The sequence below is a fragment of the Dipodomys merriami genome, unplaced genomic scaffold (assembly GCF_024711535.1).
Source record: "Dipodomys merriami isolate MVZ:Mamm:240054 unplaced genomic scaffold, mDipMer1.0.p SCAF_213, whole genome shotgun sequence".
In the NCBI taxonomy this organism is placed as follows: Eukaryota; Metazoa; Chordata; class Mammalia; order Rodentia; family Heteromyidae; genus Dipodomys; species Dipodomys merriami.
In genome coordinates this window covers 63,650-85,819 of record NW_027203527.1, presented here as the reverse complement: position 1 = coordinate 85,819, position 22,170 = coordinate 63,650, and the positions used below count along the sequence as shown (strand labels likewise).

At 34.7% G+C, this 22,170-nt stretch overlaps 1 protein-coding gene across 1 annotated transcript in view; it reads right to left on the bottom strand.

The window, feature by feature from the left end:
* The window catches only part of LOC138834400 (spliceosome-associated protein CWC27 homolog), a gene marked incomplete at its 5' end in the record, with an annotated part of 161,661 nt that overhangs the window by 76,998 nt on the left and 62,493 nt on the right, over positions 1–22,170 (bottom strand). The window contains one exon of the mRNA XM_070033036.1: positions 15,992–16,092. Within this exon, the coding sequence (XP_069889137.1) occupies positions 15,992–16,092 (101 nt within the window). The remainder of the gene's footprint in view (positions 1–15,991; positions 16,093–22,170) is intronic.

The window sequence follows — 22,170 nt, the reverse complement described above, 5'->3', positions numbered from 1 at the left end:
CCTCTGATCCATAGAAAAACTAACAGAATTCACTTTTCATGAAGCAGCTGGTGTCAATGTAATAGTTCTTATAAAGGAGCTATAATCAGTCAGGTGCCAGTGGCTCATATTGGTAATCCTAGCTTCTCAGGAGTCTTCAATCTAAAAGATTACAGTTTGAAGCCATTCCAACCACCCACTCCCTCAAAAAGATCATGAAACTCCATCTCCAAAATAACCAGTAAAAAAAAACTGGATTGGAAGTGTGGCTCAAATGGTAGAGCACCAATAAGCAAGCTGATCAAGCCCAAACCTTGAGTTCAACCCCAGATACTGGCAGGAAAAAAAAAAAAGAGAAAGAGTGACAGGTTCCTTACTTGGATTGGAGTATCACAACTAATACCAAAAACTAATATCTCACTTGTCTCCTCTAGACAAGAAAGAACCCAGAAGGAACCAAACATTCAGATCTTTCCAGCTCCACAACTATGTGATATATGTCAGCCACATGCTAACTATTTAGAATGGAAATTGCTGTTACTGAAGTAGAGGTTATTAGTCTGAGTCATATGGCATTGTTGAAGGTGAACCAGGAAAAGGCCATCGAGAAGGGTCTGGGAATAGCACAAAGTTGGAAGCCAAGGGAATAAAACTAGTGTAAACAAATCTTTAAGTATATTTTGCTATTGTGTGCATGTTCCATCTTGTACATATCATGAAATGTAAGATACCTACCCAAACTGCACAAAGTTAAATATGCATGGAGGAGCTACAGAAGATGGTGGCATTTTACTTGGGAACTTAAATGGAAGTAGAGGAAATACAAGGGAAGATATGGACATCATAAAATACTTAAAACTAATTTCTCAGTCCCAATCATATAACTGTGAGAGAACAGAACAAGTTTTCTCCAGGAATGAGCATACCAACTCACAGATACATGGGGATTTTGATTATCCCTACAAGGACACCTTTGTTGAGGGCACTGGAGTTGTCCTGATGTTCCTTCTCCTCTTGAAGCTTGGACTACTCAGTGCTTAGTTTTATTTGGTGAAATACTTAAGAATCTCAGCCTATGCCTTAAATTGTGATTGATTGTAGGCTGGGAGGCCTTATAAATATATAGATATGCTATATATTATGTAATCCAAGATCACAAGGGCATAAAATGGAAGAACTGACTAAAATCTAGACTTTTCTGAATTTAGACGCTGTGATCTTAACCATGACACCACATTGGCTTTTAAAAATCAAAATCTCACATTATTATTTGCCACCAAAAGAAATTACAGCATTCTACATACTTTATGTCTTGGATTCTTTAGTAGATTTTTTAAAATAGTTAAGTGAGCATAGAAAAACATAAAATTAGCTCATAAAATATAATTTTATTGTTGAAAGAGAAAAATCTTTAGTGGGTATATCTGAGTAGGTTATTTGGACATTGTGTAAAAGAGACAGCCAAAGATGGAAGAGAATGGACTTGAGCTGTGTTCTTTTTCAGTGAGAATGAGAATGAAATCTTCAAAGAGAGGTGCACAGAGAGCATGGGCTTTCTGTTGCAGGTTACTACCACAGAAAGAACCAAACATTCAGATCTTTCCAGCTCCACACTCTGTGATATATGCCTGCCATGTGCTAACAATTTATGAATGGTAGTTGCTGTTACTGACATAGAGGTTATTGGTCTGAGTCATATGGCATTGTTGAAGGTGAACCAGGAGAAGGCCGCTGAGAAGGATTTGGGAATAGCACAAAGTTGGAAGCCAAGAGAATAAAACTATCTAATGTAAACAAATCTTTAAGTATATTTTGCTGTTGTGTGCATGTTCCATCTTGTACATATCATGAAATGTGAGATACCTACCCAAACTTGACAAAGTTAAAACAAGCAAGTTAGTCCAGAGATGCTGTAGTTTGCTAGTCCTGCCGAAACATTGCTGTGGCCCTCTGTCCCCTACAAGAGCTGCCATTATCTATTCCCACATGGGAATCCCAAACTCCTTTTTTCAAACTTTTGCCACGTATACACATGCTACTAAACAGGAATAGTTTCTTAAAAATGTTGTACGAAAGGGTTTCAATTTGACATATCAATTTGAGTATAATGGATCCTGATTAATGTTGCCCCTTCTATTGCTTTCCCTTTCTCTCCCAATCCCACCAATCTCAAGTTACCTAGTCCATTTTCACATATGTACATTGAATATTATGACTGTATTTATTCTAACATTTACATTTTGCTAATGTAGAAATGGATATTGCATAAAAGAGACAAAGTTATGAGAAAATAGTACAAGCCCACACTCTGAATTGCACAGAGTAGATGAACACCAACTAAATGAATATCTTGAATGAAAAGAAATTAGAGGACAACCCCCCTGCATCTGTTCTAAAAACAATTAACATTAATTTTTTCAAGCAAATTGTTAGTAATATTTTAAAAAATCTATAACAACTTGGTTTTGTGCATACCAGCTGAATGTAATTCTATCACTTACTTCTGTTGGTGTTTGCCTTTTGTTGTTCCACATTAGGTTTGTAAAACATGTCCATGTTTCTGTGTGTAGTTATAGTAACTTTGTTTTCATGGAAAATAGTATTCAATTGTATGAGAAAGCATAGCACACTTTTCCCATCTACTATATATATATATATGACATATATGTATGTATGCTGTTTATTGCTTCTAGCTATTATGGAGGCACATTAACGTGAATACTTCTGCACACATTATACATTTCTGTGATTTTTTTTTTTTTTTTTTTTTTGTCAGTCATGGGGCTTAAATGCTGGGCCTGGGCACTGTCCCTAAGCTCTTTAGCTCAAGGAGAATGCTCTACCACTTGAGCTACAGCACCACTTTCGGTTTTCTGGTGGTTTATTGGAGATAAGAGTCTCACAGACTCTCCTGCCCAGGCTGGCTTTGAACTGCCATCCTCAGATCTCAGCCTCCTGAGTAGCTAGGATTACAGGCGAGAGCCATCAGCACTTGGCTACATTTCTAATGACTATGTAAGAGTAGAATCAGTGGTTTATGGAGTATGTGTACTTTTAACTTTGGCTAAAGATGGTTATTGCTTTCTAAAGTGAATGTATCAATTCGTAGTCCCAATACAAAATAATGGGAATTCCACTGTATTACATTTCTAGTAACAATGGATATTGTTACTCGTTTTCTCAAAAGTTATTTCTGGAGGCTGTGTGGTCTGGCTTTGATTTACATTTTCTGAATATTTATGAAATTGAGTAAATTTTCTTATAATTATAGGACTGAGTATTTTTCTTTGTGAACGGTCCATTGAAATCTCCTGCCAATTTCTCCCTGGGTTATTTCTTTTTTATTAAATATTAATTTTTTCCTTGATATCATGGCTATGCTGTATTTCTCTTCCCACTATCTGCTCCTGTCTCTCCACTCATATCAGATGCCTTGATGAACAGGGGTTCTAAATTTTAAAATGATAAAAATTCCGCCTATTTTCCTTTTATGATTATTTTTGCGTGTGCTTATGTCCTAATCCTAAACAAGGCTATAATGAAATTCTCTTAAAATGTTACCTAGAATTTTGCTTATCAGCCACATTTAAATCTAGATTCCATACAGAATTGATTTTTATGCTTGGTGATTTATAGGTCCTCAAATTAATCCAAAATCTGACCATCATTACTAAAAATGGTCTTGGTTCTCCATTGTCTTGAAGTGCTACTTTTTACATGTGTGAGTCTCTTCCTGGCTCTTTTGTTTTGCCCTTGATTTTATTCATATGATCTCTAGTGTTTGTTTTAAATTAAAACAAAAGGTGGTTTACAATTTTCTTTCATAAATGCCTTTATTAAATATTTTCAACATTGCATTAATTTCCTACATTTAACAGCAAACTGTGTCCGCTTTTATACTCTAGAAGAGTTTGTATAAATTAGTTTATTTGAGATAGCTCTACATTCAGTCTCTCTACTGAATAATATTTAGTATCCTATTTCTTAGATTAGCCTCAGAAAAGGGAAGTATTTTTAGTAGCAGATATTTATATATAATAAACCTATACTTTAAAAATGCTTACAGATTATTTGTATTTTATTTTCTTGTCCAATCTCACTGAGTTTATTGAACAGTATTTTTAAAAAGCCAGCACTTTGCTTTGCCATCCCCATGCTATACATTTTTTTGCTTTATTATTTCCTTTATCATTCAAGTTCAATTTTCTGTTAAAGAATCTTTATCGATAAAACTATTTTGACTATTTACCCTAAACATTTGTATATTTATTTACAAATTATATACACCACTAATAACAATTTCCTTGATCTTCTCTATTTGTCTTTCTAGACTAAAAGATAGATTAATAGACATAGAAATGCAGATATGCTCTTCCTTCCTTTACTGATATGGATTATCTTTGTGCCATTTTGGTCTAAGTGATAGGAAGAAAATAAGCTGGTCCTGCATGGACAAGAAGCTAGAAAAAATATAGCAAGAGGAAGTTGTGTTGTGTGTGTGTGTGTGTGTGTGTTTGTATGTGCTAGTCCTGGGACTTGAACCCAGGGCCTGGGTGCTATTCCTGAAGCTTTTTGCTCAAGGCTAGTGCTCTACTTCTGTGTTTTTGGTGGTTAATTGGCAATAATTTCACATACACTCCTGCCTGGCTGGATTCAAACTGTGATCCTCAGAGCTCAACCTTCTGAGTAGCTAGGATTACAGGCATGAAACATTGGAGCCTGGCTCCTACTGAGCTTTTAGTGTCAACTATTACATTAAAAACATTTATAGACAATAACTTTTAAAGTCTTAATTGTTCTTTATATTTTTCTATACGTACACACATATATTTACATATATTTAAATATTAAGACTTGAATTTAAAGGTTTGTTCTGGCTAAGTGTTCTACCACTTAAGCCATGCTGCCAGCCCATATTGTTATTTTTCAGTTAAAATCTTGAATTTTGCCTGGGGGCTGGCAGGAATTCTTTAACTTACACATGGTGTGTTCAACCATTTGAGATAGGATATCACTAGTGATTTTTGTCCATGCTTGCCTCAAAGCACAACTCTCTCATCTCTGCGCCCTACTAACACGAGCTATAGGCATGCACCACCATAGCGGCCTCAAATTTTAGTATAGGGAAACAACGCTGGTCTGGAAATTAGAGTCTTGAGTTCTAATTCCATAACTTTGCTTGTGATGTTGGTATATCCCTAAGCTGGCTGGATTTTAGGTCAGCCTTTTATTTGACTGACTCCTATGTAGCAGGTGGAGTAGGATTATGTGTTCCTTCCAGGACTAATACCATGATGATTACACTGGTATGTGCAATATAAATAGAGCACACTACATGCAGAATTACTGGTACTTAATATATTCCTTCAGGATAGCTTGTTTTCATATTTAAATATACAATATCGTAATCTTATATCATATTATGGATTTTTTCTAAAAACAAAACCACCCCAAAATATTACTAATATTTGCTATTTTGTTAGTTCTGAGAACTCATTATTCCTTTTGTCCTTTCTGCCATTTCCGTTTTTTATGTAGCTCTTAATAATATAACCAAGGGCTTATCTTATTTGGGTGAAAAAAATACTAATACTCAAATGCTGTAACTGTACCATTTTCTGGGAGTTTTTGTAAGGAATTTTGAAAATAGAACTATTTAAAACTGTCATCATATTACATTAATCATTTAAGAAAATCAGTCTAATGCCTCACAGATTAAATTGTCTAAAGTCAGTTTAATGCAACATATTCACAGGTTTACACTATGAAGTTGTGAAAAAGAATATCTTTTTCAAATTTGATTAAGTGCTGCAAGATGTTGAAGAAACTCAGCACTCAGATGAATTACTGTATATGTTTGATGTCATTTTTGGCAAACCTCAGAAAGTGTCACATAAAAGAAAAACATCATAGTTAAAATAAGGTCTTGACAGCAGTCTGGAAAAGTTAACAATTCCATTCCCAAAGGGGAACTTTTAATCAAACTTTTAACAATGATATAAATTACTCCCATGAGAGAATCTTAATACCAAAACAAAATAATAAATGTGTCTTATTGTGGTGTGGGTACAAACACTTGTGAGCACACATACACACATAAACATACACACATATCACCTCTTTTACTATCTAAAATGGACATACTTATAATTATTTCAATTTAGCCTCCAATCTGATTCTAATGTTTATCCAATGTTTCCTTGCTGAATTATCAGTGGCAATTTGAGAAAGAAAGAAAAAGAAAGGAAAAATGAAATAAAGGAGGAAAGAAATTTAAGGGGCAATATATGTCAACATTGGCTAAGGAATTTTAGAAACTGACTTTTTCTTTTAAATGACAAGTATAGGAAATTCTCATCAACAATGAAGACAGAGTTACAGAGTTCCTGGCTATCAATTCTTCAACATATCTTAAACTCTAGAGTTGAAAATAGTGGGAATTTTCTATTTCTTATCTACATTCATATGATCTTTTTTTTTTTTTTTTTTTTGGTGGGTCATGGGGCTTGAACTCTGGGCCTGGGCGCTGTCCCTCAGCTCTTCAGCTCAAGGCAAACACTCTAGCACTTGAGCCATAGTGCCACTTCTGGTTTTCTGGTGGTTTATTGGAGATAAGAGACTCACGGACTTTTCCTGCCAGGACTGGCTTTGAACTGCGATCCTTAGATCTCAGCTTCCTGAGTAGCTAGGATTACAGGCGTGAGCCACCAGCACTCGGCATTCACATGATCTTTATATCATGTTCTATGTCTTATACTAAGAGAATGAAGAATATATATATATATATATATATATATATATATATATATATTTTTTTTTTTTTTTTTTTGCTAGTCCTGGGGCTTAAACTCTGGGACTGGGCACTGTCCCTGAGTTCCTTTTGCTCATGGCTACTGCTCTATCACTTTGAGCCACAGAGCCACTTTTTCTTTTCTGGTGGTTAATTGGAGACAAGAGTCTCATGGATTTTCCTCCCTGGGCTGGCTTTGAATCATGATCCTCAGATCTCAGCCTCCTGAGTGGTTAGGATTACAGATGTGAGCCACTGGTATCCAGCAATGAATTATTCTTAATAAAGCATCTGTTTACTACTAAAGCAAATTAACCACTTATGAGTAATTTCAATAAAAAAGATTTTCAAAAGTATGTTACAAATTATAATAAAATTACAATATAGAGGCAAAAATATACTAGTACATTTTTCTGTTATGATGATAAAATTCAGAAAAGTAAACATTACAGTATTAATCATCTTATCTTTGGCAAAAGTAATATGTATCATTAGGTATTATTTCACTTTTTATTTTTTATGCTTTTGTACATTTCTGCTATTTTTTCCCAAAGGATATACTGTTCATTTACATAGTCATTTATCCACTCATTTCCTCCATACTTTTTTTTAATCTTAAGGACATCAATTGTATGAGAAAGCTAAAAGTATACTGACATCCGTAAGCTTTCACCTAGATTCACCAGATGTCAATATTTTACCACTTTTGCTCAAGTTATTGCCCTCTTCCTCCCTTCTCCCCTATTACATAACATGATTCTTTATCCTAAGTAGTTGATGGTATCTCCAAAACTATTATCATACTAAATAATTTAACATCAATACCCTAATATTATGTATTCTACAGACTTTATTCAAATTTCTCCAGCTGCCTATCAAAAAAGTCTTAATCATTTAAAAAAAGGCCATGACTTGGTGAGGATTTTTGTTTTCTTTTTTGGGTCCAGACGTGGGGCCTGAACTCTGGGCCTGTCCCTCAGCTTTTCAGTTCAAGGCTAGCTAGCACTCTACCACTTGAGCCACAGCGCCACTTCTGGCTTTTTTTCTTTTTGCTTACGTGGTGCTGAGGAATCGAACCCAGGGCCTCAGGCATGCAAGGCAAGCGCTCTACACTGAGCCACCTTCCCAGCCCCAACTGGCATGTTTTTTAACTGGTATGTTTTGGTACATTATTTGGATGTAATCAGGTTAAACATACCTATCTCTTCAGTTCTTTATGTCAAAAAAAATAAAATTCTCCTAACTTTGTGAAATACATAGTACATAATTGCTAGCAGTAACTATTTTATTACTATATATTTGTGGTGCTGGGGACCAAAACCAGGGTTTTGCATATGCTCATCAAATTTTCCATCTATTGTGATCCATATTTTTTCACTTTGTATTACAACTTGCTCTACTTTTATAATTACCAAAACTTTGGGTTTTGCTTTTCTAGTTATTTATCTTTTAAAAACATTGAAAAAAATTGAGATATATGACACATACCATAAAATTCATTCTTTTAACTTATTCTTTAATCTGTTTTGAATTTAAAAATCCAGATAATGAATTTGTTAGCAACACCCTCTAAGTGAGAGGAAATTGAAAATGACAGATGATGTGTAAGGCTCTCTGAATCAAGTAAAAATATACTTTCACATTCTCAAGTAAATGAAGTAAATCAAGTAACACCGAGATGAAGCGCAGACTATTGGGAAAACGAAGTCCTGATACTTTCAGTCTCCAAGAAAAAATGATGATCCAATAATACCTTAACAGAACATTAACAGCCCTGAGTAAGGGACCTCTTTGCTCAATGAGGATTAAATCTGTGTGGAATAGGTATAACACAGCAAGTGCTATGGGAGAGCTTCTGTTTCTTATAAAAACCAAGACAAGCTGGTTTAACATTATATATTTGATGGAAGAAAAATAGTCAAAAACTGTAACTTTCATAGTATATCAAGCCTGAGGGGTCCTAGTGTGATTTAATCGAGTATTAAAAAGATAGTGTAAAGCAACTGGAAATGGCCCAACGAAATTTGAGAGGTATTAAGAACCTAAGGGATGTGTTTCATGAAGAGGCTTTAAATTTTTTTCCTTGATTTATAAGCTCAGATTGCCCTCTTCCTCTAATTTCTGGCACTAATCATAGAGCAAGCATTGTCTGCTCAGGATCTGACATTTTATCTCCCTAAAGCTGATTAGAGAATATGTTTAAACCTGAACCCCTATGTCACTATGTTCAGTCTGTCACTGGGTTTGAAATGACGAAACTTAAAAAAAAAAACCGACAGGACTTAAATATAATTTAATGAAAAGGATTTGGTAGTTTATTAAAGAACCTGAGAGAGCCAACACAGGAAACCAACTTTATCTCTAATTAATTATCAATCTCATTCAAAATTTATTACCTCCCAAACCAGTCCTATGGAGAGGCTGGAGTGATTTAGAATGGGACTACAGATACTTCAGGTTGTAAATAGGAGTGTCCTGTCATACATTTCTTTTTAGACACTGCTGCTATCTAAAAAAAAATATGCCACACACTTTATTTACCTAAATTGGGGCACAGGGTAGCCCTGCTGCTGATTTTGCATTCAACTCAGAAAACTAACTGTTCTGAAATTTGCAAAATTAAGTTTAATGCTGTTAAAAGTCAATTATATATGACTAATTATTGCATATTATTTGATATTGTTTCCTTTATGTACTAAAACATTGTCATATACATTATCTTGAATCTTTAAAAGTAAATGATAGAAAAGTGCAAAATCATAGTTACAATTATATAATATGTATCTCTAAGTATACATAATCTATTACATAACATTCCTATGATACAAGGAATAGAAGAGGCGTTCAAATTTATATATTAACATGTGATGTCAGGAAAATGAACCCTTAGATATGTATTTTAATGTTTTTTTTCTTTCATGCATGTGTTTCTAATGCATTTATAAGATTATCTCTTTGTTGCTTTGTATGTCCCTCCCCCACAGTATAACCCCTGCTTTCACTATATTTGATGTCAGTATAACTTGAGGAGGAGATGGGGAAAAACCAGTTGTTTAAGGATACAGGTGGACCTGTTGCAACAATGAGAAGTACAAGTTGTCATGTCCAAAACGAGCTTTACAACGTCGGTGCGGGGAAGGGGGGGAATGGGGGGGAAGGAGAAGGATTGGGATTGGGGGGGAGGGGGGAGGCTGGGAAGGGACGTGAAGGGTAAACAAAAGGAGGAGGCTGCAATGCTTGGTAAGAAATGTACGCATTATCCTGCCCATGTAATTGTAACCCCTCTGTACAGTATGTTCACAAATAAAATAAAATAAAAAAAAATTTATATATTAACAACAGATAGGTCTAGGTTTTAAAGTAACTTGTGTAGTACAATAGAGTAGATTAAAAAATACAACTATGACTAGATGTCATTCCTTAATTGTCACTACACATTTGGGTAAAGAGTATAAAAATCAATGAAATATTATTCTCTTGATCAAAGAGACAACAGAATTCCAGAACAGAATCCTAAAACAATGGAATTCCTAAAGAAAGTATCATGCCTATTAGAGCACCTGGCTTAATGGCAGAACTGCATTCATGTAAGCATGCCCACACAAGTATTTTAATGCATAGACACTAAGATACAAGTTTTTCTTGGTCTAATAAGTACTTCCCAATGATTCCAAGCATCACAAACTAAATTCTAAAATGAACTGTCAATAGTCAGCAAGTGTTAGGACTTTTCAGGTGGAATCATAAAACCAAAGCTTTACTTAAGCATTACCGTATTCACACAGACAGCTTGTGAAAACAAAGAGTATTATTATAGAAGTACAATTTTGAAAAGCATGAACAGGAAATCTGCTCTGGGATTTTAAGTATGTCAGATGTGTTGGTATGGCTTTTGTCAGATTTTTGTATATGGGCTTTAACTATGTTAACACAGTATTAAAGCTCATATTTTCAACTTATAAACTTTAGGTAAGAAACAACATGAATCTAGGAATAGCCATTTTTTTTTCTTCTTACAAATACAAAATTCTTGTTTATAGAGTAATATAGGTTTATCAGAGGTTTTCTTACTGTTTAACTTCCTATAGGAAAGCTAAAGAATTATGAGGCATTTTACCCCTGCATTTACAAAAAGAGAATCAGTTGGATTTAAATAACTCCACTGCTAGTAACTCTAGGGATTCTAATATTTCCCTACTTATTTTATGAGAAAATAGAGCATTCCAAAATACTGGACAGCACTGTCACAAGAATTATCATTAATAATACCAAAGTCATGTTTGTTTTTTCTCCAGTCCTAAGGCTTGAACTCAGGATCTAGATGATGTCTCTTAGATTTTTCTCACTTCCAACTTTTTGGTGGTAAACTGAAGATAAAAGTCCCATAGACTTTCTTGCCTGGCCTTGCTTTGAACCATGATCCTCAAGTCTCAGTCTTCTAAGTAGCTAGGATTACAGGCGTGCGCCACTGATGCCTGGCAAAAGCTAATGTATTTCTAGTATATACATATTTCCATATACTAGGAGATATAGCACATGCAACAGGTAGAAATTCATGTGGCAATCTTGTTTATATTATACAATGATTTGCTACTTTAAATTATCTAAAAGGCATTTAAAAATATTAATTATCTGCTTCAAACTTTACTGGCAAATTAATATGTTTTTTGTTGTTGTTGTTCAAAAGACTAAGTCATACAGAATTACCAGAACACTTAGATAGTTCAGTGTAGTGTTAGACTAAAATAAAATGCTTTATAAAAGCCAGATATGTAAGCCACATAGCATAATCAAAAAGGCTTTCCTGAACAGGTCCAAGAGAGTATTCAGTTCAAGTGATGCATGAAGTTTCAGAGTCAAGGTCAAATAACACTTTCCCACTTCTTTTTAAGTGAAGATCCTTACTATACAACTACACATGAGAACTTCTGGATGTGTTCCCAGAATTCAGTTAGCTTTATCCTTGGAATATCTACAGCCTAAGTTCTGATATACACTGAAAGATGTTTAAAATTCTGCTTTGTTTCTATAATGTTATGCTGTAAGATAGCTCATGGTATCATTTGTAATCGCAGAGTAAAAAATACTTCCAGTCTTAAAAATTGCATAGCTGAAATTCACAAATCTTCCACAATAAACAATTTTCTATGATTTATTAACAATACTATCCAACTTTAAAAGATCAAAGGAAGCTTACTAGAAATTTAATTCCAAGAAAAAATGTAATGCATAATGTGCATCATAAATACATTCTAAGAAAGGATATCATTAAGCCTTCTAACAAGGTGGTGATAACATGGCTCCTAATAGCACTTTAAAAATATCAGAATCAAAATAAGATCTAGCTTGTGGGTTCTAAAGGCAAAACCTGGCTGACAGGAATCAGCATTTCTTTGTGATTCCAGAAGGGAGAATGCAGGAGCAGCCTGCAATACCAGAAATTAAAAAAAAGTTCAAGGGATAGTGGTAAACTGAAAGGACCAGGTCCTTATGAAAGACATGCATGGCTCTTGACTATGAAAGATCTTAATATTGAAAATACATGGGAGGCTCAGACCTGAGGACCGTGATTCAAAAACAGCTCAGGCAGGAAAGTCCATGAGACTCTTATTCCCAATTAATTACAGAAAAAGCCAGAAGTGGTGCTGTGGCTCAAGTGGTAGAGCTCTAGCCCTGAGTAAAAGGAGGTCTGTGACAGCACCCAGGCCCAAAGTTCAAGTCTCAGGACAAAAAAAAAAAGGAAGGAAGGAAGGAAGGAACGAACGAACGAACGAAGGAAGGAACGAAGGAAGGAAGGAGAAAGAAAGAAAAAGAAAGAAAAGAAAGAAAAAAAGAAAGAGAAAGAAAGAAAGAAAGAAAGAAAGGAAGAAAGAAAGAAAGGAAGAAAGGAAGAAAGGAAGAAAGGAAGAGAAAAAGAAAATACATCTCACCAGAAATGGAGCCTTGGCTCAAGTGGTAAGAGAACTAGCTCTGAATGCAAACGCTCAGGGAAGTTCCCAGGCCCTTAGTTCAAGCACCAGAAATGGCATAAACACATAAACACATAAACACACACACACACACACACACACACACACACACACACACACACACACACACACACTCACACACACATAAATCATGGGAACTGGATTATTTTTGCAACTTTCTGGTAAGTCTTGTATTTTTTCAAAATAAAGAATATAAAATGGGCTATTCTAAAATCAGAAAACAAAATCAAAGCCAACAAGTAAATTACCCCCACTATTTTGGAAGCCAGTTTCAATTGTCACTCAGAGTTAAGGAAAATCCAGAAATTTTTGTTGAGGAAAATAACATTCAGAAAAATAATTCCTCATAATCTCTAACCATGACATTCAAAAGATTTTAGAGACTATCATCATTCACCTACATGGACTAAAGATTCAAATATTAACTTTTGTGTTAAAAATTCAGTCTTTTAAGATTCAAATCTTTCTTAATTATAATTAGTATCTCAAAGGCAAATAAATACACATATAGTCTTTCAGCTGTGCAGAATTACTATAATTATTTTTTATTGCATTTATCTCATTCCTATTTGATCATGGATTACAAAGGCAAGCACCATGCATTTCTAACTTCATAACCTAACTGTGGCACCTTTCCCTTTTTCTTTTCTTTTCCTTTCCTTTGACTCTCTTTCCTCTCTCTTTCCTCTCTCTCTTTCCTCTCTCTCTCTCTCTCTCTCTCTCTCTCTCTCTCTCTCTCTCTCTCTCTCTCTCTCTCTCTCTCTCTCTCTCTTTTGTTTTTGTGTGTGTTCTAGTCCTGAGGCTTCATTGAACTTCAGGCCTGGGCATGGTTGCTGAGCCTGTTTACTTAAGGCTAACTAGCACTTTACCATTTGGGCCAAAGCTCCATTTCTGGCTTTTTGGTGGTTAGTTGGAAATAAACGTGTCATGAACTTTTCTGCCTGGGCTGACTTTAAACCATGATGCTCAGATCTCAGCCTGTTAAGTAGCTAGGATTATAGGCTTGAGCCACTGGCACTCTATGCTGGTACATTTGTTCTTTTTTTGGGGGGGGAGGGCGCGGGTCCAGTCTGAACTCTGGGCCTGGGCGCTGTCCCTCAGCTCTTCAGCTCAAGGCTAGCACTCTACCACTTGAGCCACAGCGCCACTTCCGGCTTTTTTTTTTCTGCTTATGTGGTGCTGAGGAATTGAACCCAGGGCCTCATACATGCAAGGCAAGCGCTCTGCCACTGAGCCTCCTTCCCAGCTCAATGCTGGTACATTTCTTAAGGTACAAGGATATTCATGAATATTACTTTACTCAAAACAAATAAAAATTATAAGCAAGTGATTGATCTAGTTCAATGGATTGCTTTCAGGTGTCTAATACAGTTATAAGAAAAAATTCCCTGGGGGAAAATATGTATAATTCAAAATAAACAATAGTTCTTCAAGCTTTCCATATTGCTGGTACATCTTGTTTTTATTCTAGGTTATAGTGCTTGAACTCGGAACCTTGTGTTCTTGCCTAGCTTTTTTTTTTTTTTCCATCCATCATGGGGCTTGAACTCTGGGCCTGGGCGCTGTCCTGCACTCTTCAGCTCAAGGTTAGCACTCTACCACTTGAGCTACAGTGCCACTTCCGGTTTTCTAGTGGTTTATTGGAGATAAGAGTCTCACAGACTTTCCTGCCCGGGCTGGCTTTGAACCATGATCCTCAGATCTCAGCCTCCTGAGTAGTTAGGATTACAAGTGTGAGCCACTGGCACCCGGCTTCAATTGCTTAGCTTTTTTGTACAAGGCTTATGCTCTAACGGTTGGGCCAAATCTCTTACTTCCTTCAAGTTATATGTAAATTTATCTTTTCTTTTAAATATAGTTTATAATTTGTGCTATTATAGATGAGTTAATTTTGTATTAGCAGTTAGTTTCATTCAAATATATATTTTATTTCAGTGGCTTTCAAAACTTCATGAAATGTAAGTAATTGAGGATATAGTTCAGAGTTATGTAGTCTTACTTCTGTTTCTTAAAACACTAATATGTTGTTTGAATTATGCAGTTTTGTTCTGCATCAGAACACACATTCTTTATGGCAAGATATGTTTCATCTTTTTTTTTTTGTAATATAGTATCAGTGACTCTCAAAACTCTAGACCATAGGAATCTTCAAGCTTCACAAAAACATGAGAATACAGTGGATATAAGTATGCAAAAGCAAATCTATTACATCAAATTTAGTACATGCTTTTACAGGCAATGGAATAAAATTTCTAATTTGGTTTAAAAGTGAATCTACAGTACAATTTATTATTTCAAAAAGAAAACAGACTTGAGAGTTCTAAGCCGTAGTTTCGGAAATTAACCTTTATATGTTTTCAGGTAAAAAAAAAAAAAGTTCTATAGTAAATTAAAGATTTTTTTTCGGGGCTGGGAAGGTGGCTCAGTGGTAGAGCGCTTGCCTTGCATGCATGAGGCCCTGGGTTCGATTCCTCAGCACCACATAAGCAAAAAGAAAAAAAGCCAGAAGTGGCGCTGTGGCTCAAGTGGTAGAGCGCTAGCCTTGAGCTGAAGAGCTGAGGGACAGCGCCCAAGCCCAGAGTTCAGGCCCCACGACTGGACCAAAAAAAAAAAAAAAAATTTTTTTTTCATGAAATAAAATAGCTTTTCTAAAGCTATTCTAGCTTAATAAAATTTATAGTGAATCACAGACTATATTAACCAGCATAAACAGCAAGGTATTATTTTGATCATTTTTATCAATATTTAGATCTTCTATGTCAACATAAAGTAAAAACAAGTGAAAACCAACATTATGTATTTAATACTATCCAAACCAACACACAAATGTTCATATAAACCTTGAACATAGGTCCCAAATACTTCTTTGAAATGTTTTAGAGTACACACATACAAAAAATGAACATTTCATTCTTGTCCACTTACAATCCAGTTATGTGCTATGGTAGCATTAAGTTTTGTTTTATTTTTAATACTGTTAATGCTCATTAAGCCTGCTTGCCTGCTTAAGAGCCATAATTATAACCATCTTTCCATCGAACTTTCTTCTTTGAAAAATGCTCTAAATTTCTATTTATTTTATTGGCTACCTGTTCAAAGCAAGTAGGGGAAAGCAAACAAAAATCTCAAGAAGGAGGGAAGTGGGAAGCTGGAATGGAGAAGGAAAGAAGGAAGCTGGAGGGGGGGTAAAAAAAAAAAAAACCAACATCAAGAGAAACTGCAAAGTCCTTACCTTCATTTCTTTTCTCCACTTTTGTTGCATCTTCTAGCTTTTTTTGTTTTGCTGCTAACAATTCCCTCTTTAACTGTCTAGCTTCTTTTCTGAGCTCTTCACTATAAAGAAAAAGAAAGTTATTTTTAATCATATAATGTACTAGCATTATATAATTTACTTGTTTTGCTAAACAAAAAAAGTGAATGATGTAATTTTATTTCTGTATGCAATTATTTGTTATAAAGAAACATACCTATAAAAGAAAAAGAAGAAGAAAGAGGAGGAGGAGGAGGAAGAGGAGGAGGAGGAAGAGGAGGAGGAGGAGAAAAAATAAAAAGACATGATGAATTCCTGGATTCAGGATGTTTTAAGCACTACTGATCAAGGTTCACGTATTGGAGACTTGGCCCCAATGATGATGGTATTTAGTGGTGAAGAGGTGTCACAGTGGGAGATCCTTAGGCTAATAGGGATGGAAGGGGTCTTGGTACATCCAAGTATCTCTACTTCTCTGTTTCATGGTCATCTGTCATGGAGTGACCCAGCAGGTGTTGCAGATTGTCCTGTCAGAGTCTCCTATGCTATTTGGCCTTCCAGTATCCAAAACCGTGAGCTAAATAAATATCTTGTTTGTAAAATTAGCCCATCTCAGGTATTTCATTATAGTAACAGAAGTTTGATTAATGTAAACCTTTAGGGTCACCTGTGAATAGTTAAAGCTCTTCATATTGTATCTTTGAATGTCAAACATCAACTCTACAGCCAGCCACAGCTAGGCATGGCTCATGGAAGGCCTCCCCTTCTGGAAATAAGAGTCAAAGTTATTGAAGCGAAGGATTAGTAAAATCTAAAATCTAAATCGTTCCACATTGAGTGAACATTTAGGGATTCTTCTTGATTTTAAATCCCAGGCCTTTCTACCATTCACTAACCTGTATTAGATTTAGAAATTGACAGGCCTCATGACATCAGATACAAATAGTCGTATTTTAAAATCAGCCTTCAAGATCTTTGAATTCTGAAACTATCCTTTCAGATTAAAAATCTACTACCTTTTAAGAATCCACTACCTTTTAAGTCTTTTTATCCTTTTCTTCCTGCTCAAGTTGCTCATACTCCTAACAATCAAAGCCAACTCCTTAAGCATAGTTCCTGGTCTATCACAGCACCATAGTGATTCTCATTGGCTTTGTATCCACTCTAGGTGATAACTATGGCATGATCAGTCTTTTTACCAGTGATTCATTAGTTCTATTAATTTTCTCAACTGCCCTATGGACACATTACAGCTTCTCCTGGGAGAAATTGTAGATCTAGGTTAAGCATTTCCCCCTAGGACCTGTTCCAGAAGACAAAACTGCTGGGAATACGTAATGTGAGCCATGAGATGTTGCCATGGATCTGCCTTTGTAACAAGTTCTACTGATGATTTCTGTGTGCATGCAGGCTTGGAACTTCACAACAGAAATTAACTTCTCTCTCTTTACAATGTCAGGCTACTCCTACTCCTTTCATTGAACAAACAAATATGCTTAAGTTTCTCTGGATTCTATTCAGATCAAGTGATTATCTTCACAAATGGATTCTGTTCCTGAAAGGATAGTCTATATGTAGAGTCTACTTCATAATCTCTTGCAATCTATCTCTCTTGTACTCTACCGAAACTGCTTCGATATATATCACACAAATTCAATGGTCTTTTCTCAGTTCTTCTCTTCTTTGCCCTCTCTATCATTCAACAATGTTAACTACTTCCTTCCTGAAATTCTGTCCTAATCAGACTTGTTAGCATTTTAGCATCATGACTTTTCAGTCCTCCAGTTTACTTTTACTTCCTACTTATAAGTTGTTAGCATTTTTCTTCTCTATCCACTGTACTCAGACATTTTTATAAAATCTCATAAGATAAACTAACACTCATACATAGGTTATTCTCAACTCTAGATCTTTTGCCTCGATTTGGGGCCTGCATTTGTAACCATCTGTTACAAATCTTCATGCTAACCAACAGAAATTTAAGGTAAGACATACAAGTAATTTAAAGTTTTCCAGAAGCTACATCTTTCCAAAGTAAAACACACACACACACACACACACACATCCAAACTTTTAAATTATCCTTAAAATTCTATACCAAGCAATATAGGAAATATTAATGTGACATTTTTATATTTTTGTACAAATCTTTAAAATCTGGTATTCATTTTGCTTGTATAGCACATTGCATTACTTACATTTCAAAGACTCTGGTCTAGAAAGAAAACAGGTCAGATATTTTAAAATAATATATCCTACATTTATTCCTTCTAAAATAAAACTATTGGTCATGAAACCATTACCAATGAATGACCAGGCCCTGAACTTCTCCTAGACTCTCCCTTTCCTCTTCAATGAATTAGTATAGAAACAGATTTCACCATACTGCAGCTCCTCTTACTACTTATGGTCACTACCAAGTTCAGTTGCTAGAAATGTACATCTCAAATGGATGCAAGTACTTTTTATTTCTTGAAAGTTTATAGACACAATTCTAGAAATCTAAAGTTTAGTTATCTCAAGGAAAATGTAACTGGATAGGCCTCGCACTGGTGATAACAACTATATTTTTCCTCTATCTACGAGCCACATCCATTTCTATTATACTACTTTTCACATTTTTCTTAATTTGGTAAGTAATTCAGGATGGTATTTTTTGAATGCTAAGTCTTTGAGGTGGAGATTAGTTTGCATGTCTTAAACAGGAAATGATATATTTCTAGGCTTTATATATACTTCAAATTTGAAGTGTACAAAGAATGAAGCAAAGTTCACACTGTATAAAACACTACTGCAGAATCAATAGAACAGTGATTAAACAATTAACTTGGATTCAGAAAGGACTAATTTTAAAAGTCATCTCTACCACTTACAAGCTGAGTAACATTAGTTACCTAAAACTCAGTATTTTCTCATTATATAATATGGATAAGGTATGTATATTATTGAACATACATAATACATATTCAATAAAAGTAGCAACTATTTACAGGTCTATGCTTAAAATTTATTACTGTTTGTCATGGAGGAATAGCTATTGATTATATTATTTATTGTACATGAATCTTACTTCTACTTTGCATAGAGACTTTATAATTTTAAAGAGAAAATGAACACATGCTTGCTTCTAAGAACCTATCCTTAAACAGTCAAAGATTTAGATATGCCATTGAAGTATCATACAAAGTGAACAATGATGAATAGAAATTCAAAAAAGACAAAGTGAGACAGAAAAGGGTCTATACTGATCATTAAAAACTACTTTAATATACTGATTTTTACAATGTTGTCACAATCTTTCAGACTATTCATCATCACCATTTGTTAGTACTTGTGGAAAGTATAACTTTTCAAAAAATTAATCTTGACATCATAGACTAATTTTAGGATTTCAAATCTTACATTTTTCTGGAATATAATTCTGTCCATTGGCACTAAAACACATTTCAATCTGTTAGGATAAGAAGGAAAATTAAGAGTACATGTCACCATGTACTGCCAAACCTTGGGCTTTTGTTTGTCTAGGGAGCATCTTTTTGGCCCCTCCAAAGCTTAGTTTCTGTTTGGATGATAATGTTTTTTAAAAAATAAATATCTTTACAACTGAGGCTACTAAGGCATAATAATTTTTTTCTGTAACTGTTTTTTCTAAGGTATATTTCTAATTTGAATATATTTAAATTTTATTATGGTTTGTTCATAGCACCATTAGTCATCAAATAATTCTGCATATATATAAATATACTAAATAAATATACTAAATAATATCTTCTGTGGAAGATATTAATGGAAGAAAGAATTCCTTTTATAAACAATAGCAATAAAACAACAGTAATCCTAATGAACTAATAACAGCCTAGAAATTAAGGTATCCTTTATGATTACAGTAATAGCAAAGAAATTGTTAATTCGATAATTTCTAAAAGTTGTATGGTACTGAGCTATAGGCAAAGAAATCAAGATGAGTAAGAAGTGAAGAAAATCCATCTTTGCTAGATTCTGTAAATCATGTATCTTTCCCACATCATCATCATCATCATCATCATCATCGTCGTCATCATCATCATCATCATCATTATCATCACCATCATCATCATCAATGCAGTACTAGAGTTTGAAATGTCGGCCTCATAGCTTGCTAGGGTAACACTACCACTTGAACCAAAGCTCTAGTCCTATGTTTTGCTGGTTATGATGGAGATGAGTTGAGTAAACTTTACAACTTGGGCTGGTGTCGAATCACAATCTTCTAGATCTCAGCCTTCTGAGTAGCTAGGATTACCAACAAAAACTACTGGCATACTTCTCATTTCTGACACAGGCATTTTACTGATAAGAAAGCTGAAATTTAGGGAGATGAAATAAAAACTTTGCCTAAGTCATATAGTCAAATGTAAAGGAACTCGAAACTAAAAATGAGACCTCTTAAATTCTAAGTCTGTACTTATTCCAGAATAATACAAAGACACCTGAACAAACTTTCTGTAAAGCTTCAATTCCATGTACATTAGTAATAAAAGCAGCACATGATAAAAAGTAATAACCTCCATGACAAAGAAATGACTGAAGTATTTTTAGTTTTAGTATAAGATTACTGAGGCTATGGAAGAGATGGTTTTAAGGAGATATATGAACTAGGCCCAGAAAGATGGGACAGGAATTAGACATGTGGAGACAGTATGAAGAGGGACCTAGTCAGTACATATAACCTAGAATGAAGGAAGAAAAACACAAGGTTATGTTAACAGGTATTTGTCTGTAACATAAAATAATACAAAGGGCACATTCCCTGAAGCTGTGAAGAGCATCTGGGGTATATGTGAGTGGTCAGAATATTTTCCTTTAAGTTTTTCATAATCTTAGGTTTCCAACTTTCAAGCAAGCAATTCCCCAACTGTTCTTATTGTGTTCATTTTACTCACTATTTATCCATTTCATTAAGTTACAAGTAATACCTGTATTCCTTAAGTTACTCTCTTAGAAGTAACTTGTGACCTATAATTTATCATCACAAATTCCCATATCTTTTCATCTTGGCCCCTCAGAAAACTCTAACTCTACTGATCCCTTTACCTTTCTCTGCCTCTCAAACTCATCTCCTCCCACCACTTTGACATCCTTTTCCTATTTACCCTGGCTTTATATTTCTACCTGCTCAAGAGTGCAGTCTCAAAGCTCTTTTCTCATTCCTTCTTAGAAATTTCAACTACACTGAGAATTTCAATTCCATTTTACCTTAATGCAACCAATATACAAAATACCCTTCCACTCTCAAGCTTAAATTCACTTTCCTAAGTATCAACTGAATACATAAAAGCACCAAATTTACCATTTTTGAACTTGGATTGATCTCAAAACAGAGTACCTTTTCCTATCTTGCTTATTTTTGATAAAGCCACCAGTGTGCTGGTGATCAGGTCTACCTTCTGATATCACTCCCTTTCTTTCTTTTCCACTCAGTATTCTCAACCTTTCTATGGTTAGTGTCAGCACTACTGCCCTGTCCTTTCACAGTTCCTTAAATCCTACCAAATTATTTCAAATATTTAAGATCCTCTCATGAGCTAGCTTCAAAATCCCTTTTTGTCAACTTCCTCTCTGACACATCTTCTATGTTTACTTTTAATTTAACTCAAAACATAGCAGTCATAATTACCTTGACAAACTTTGAGCTTCAGTACACATTCCCCTTAACATATGGGAAGTGAACTCAAGCATGACCATCTGTAACATTTACCTTAAAAAAAACTGGTAAAGATTATCTCAACCTGATTTTTTGACATGCCTTTGAAGAAAACATTAATCAACAAAAGTGAAATGAAATATACAGTGAGTTTCTTATAAGATGGTAAATAAATTTGCTAAAAGACTTTTGTTAGCAAGCTAATGGTTAAACATAGGTTTACTGAAGTCATTATTTCTTGTCATAGATGTTGCTCTCACACTTTAAGCCTAATGTTGCCAAAAATCTGATAAGAAAAACATATGGAAATGATTGAAAACTAAACATTATATCTTTCATGATTTTTAGTCATTTCATGGATTTTACCACTAGGCTTTCAAATCTTTTCATAATGAAACAAGCTGGTTGATGAACTCCTAAAATCACTACAATAAAAATTCACCCGAAGTATTAAGACTGTAGATCGTAAGTATTAAGA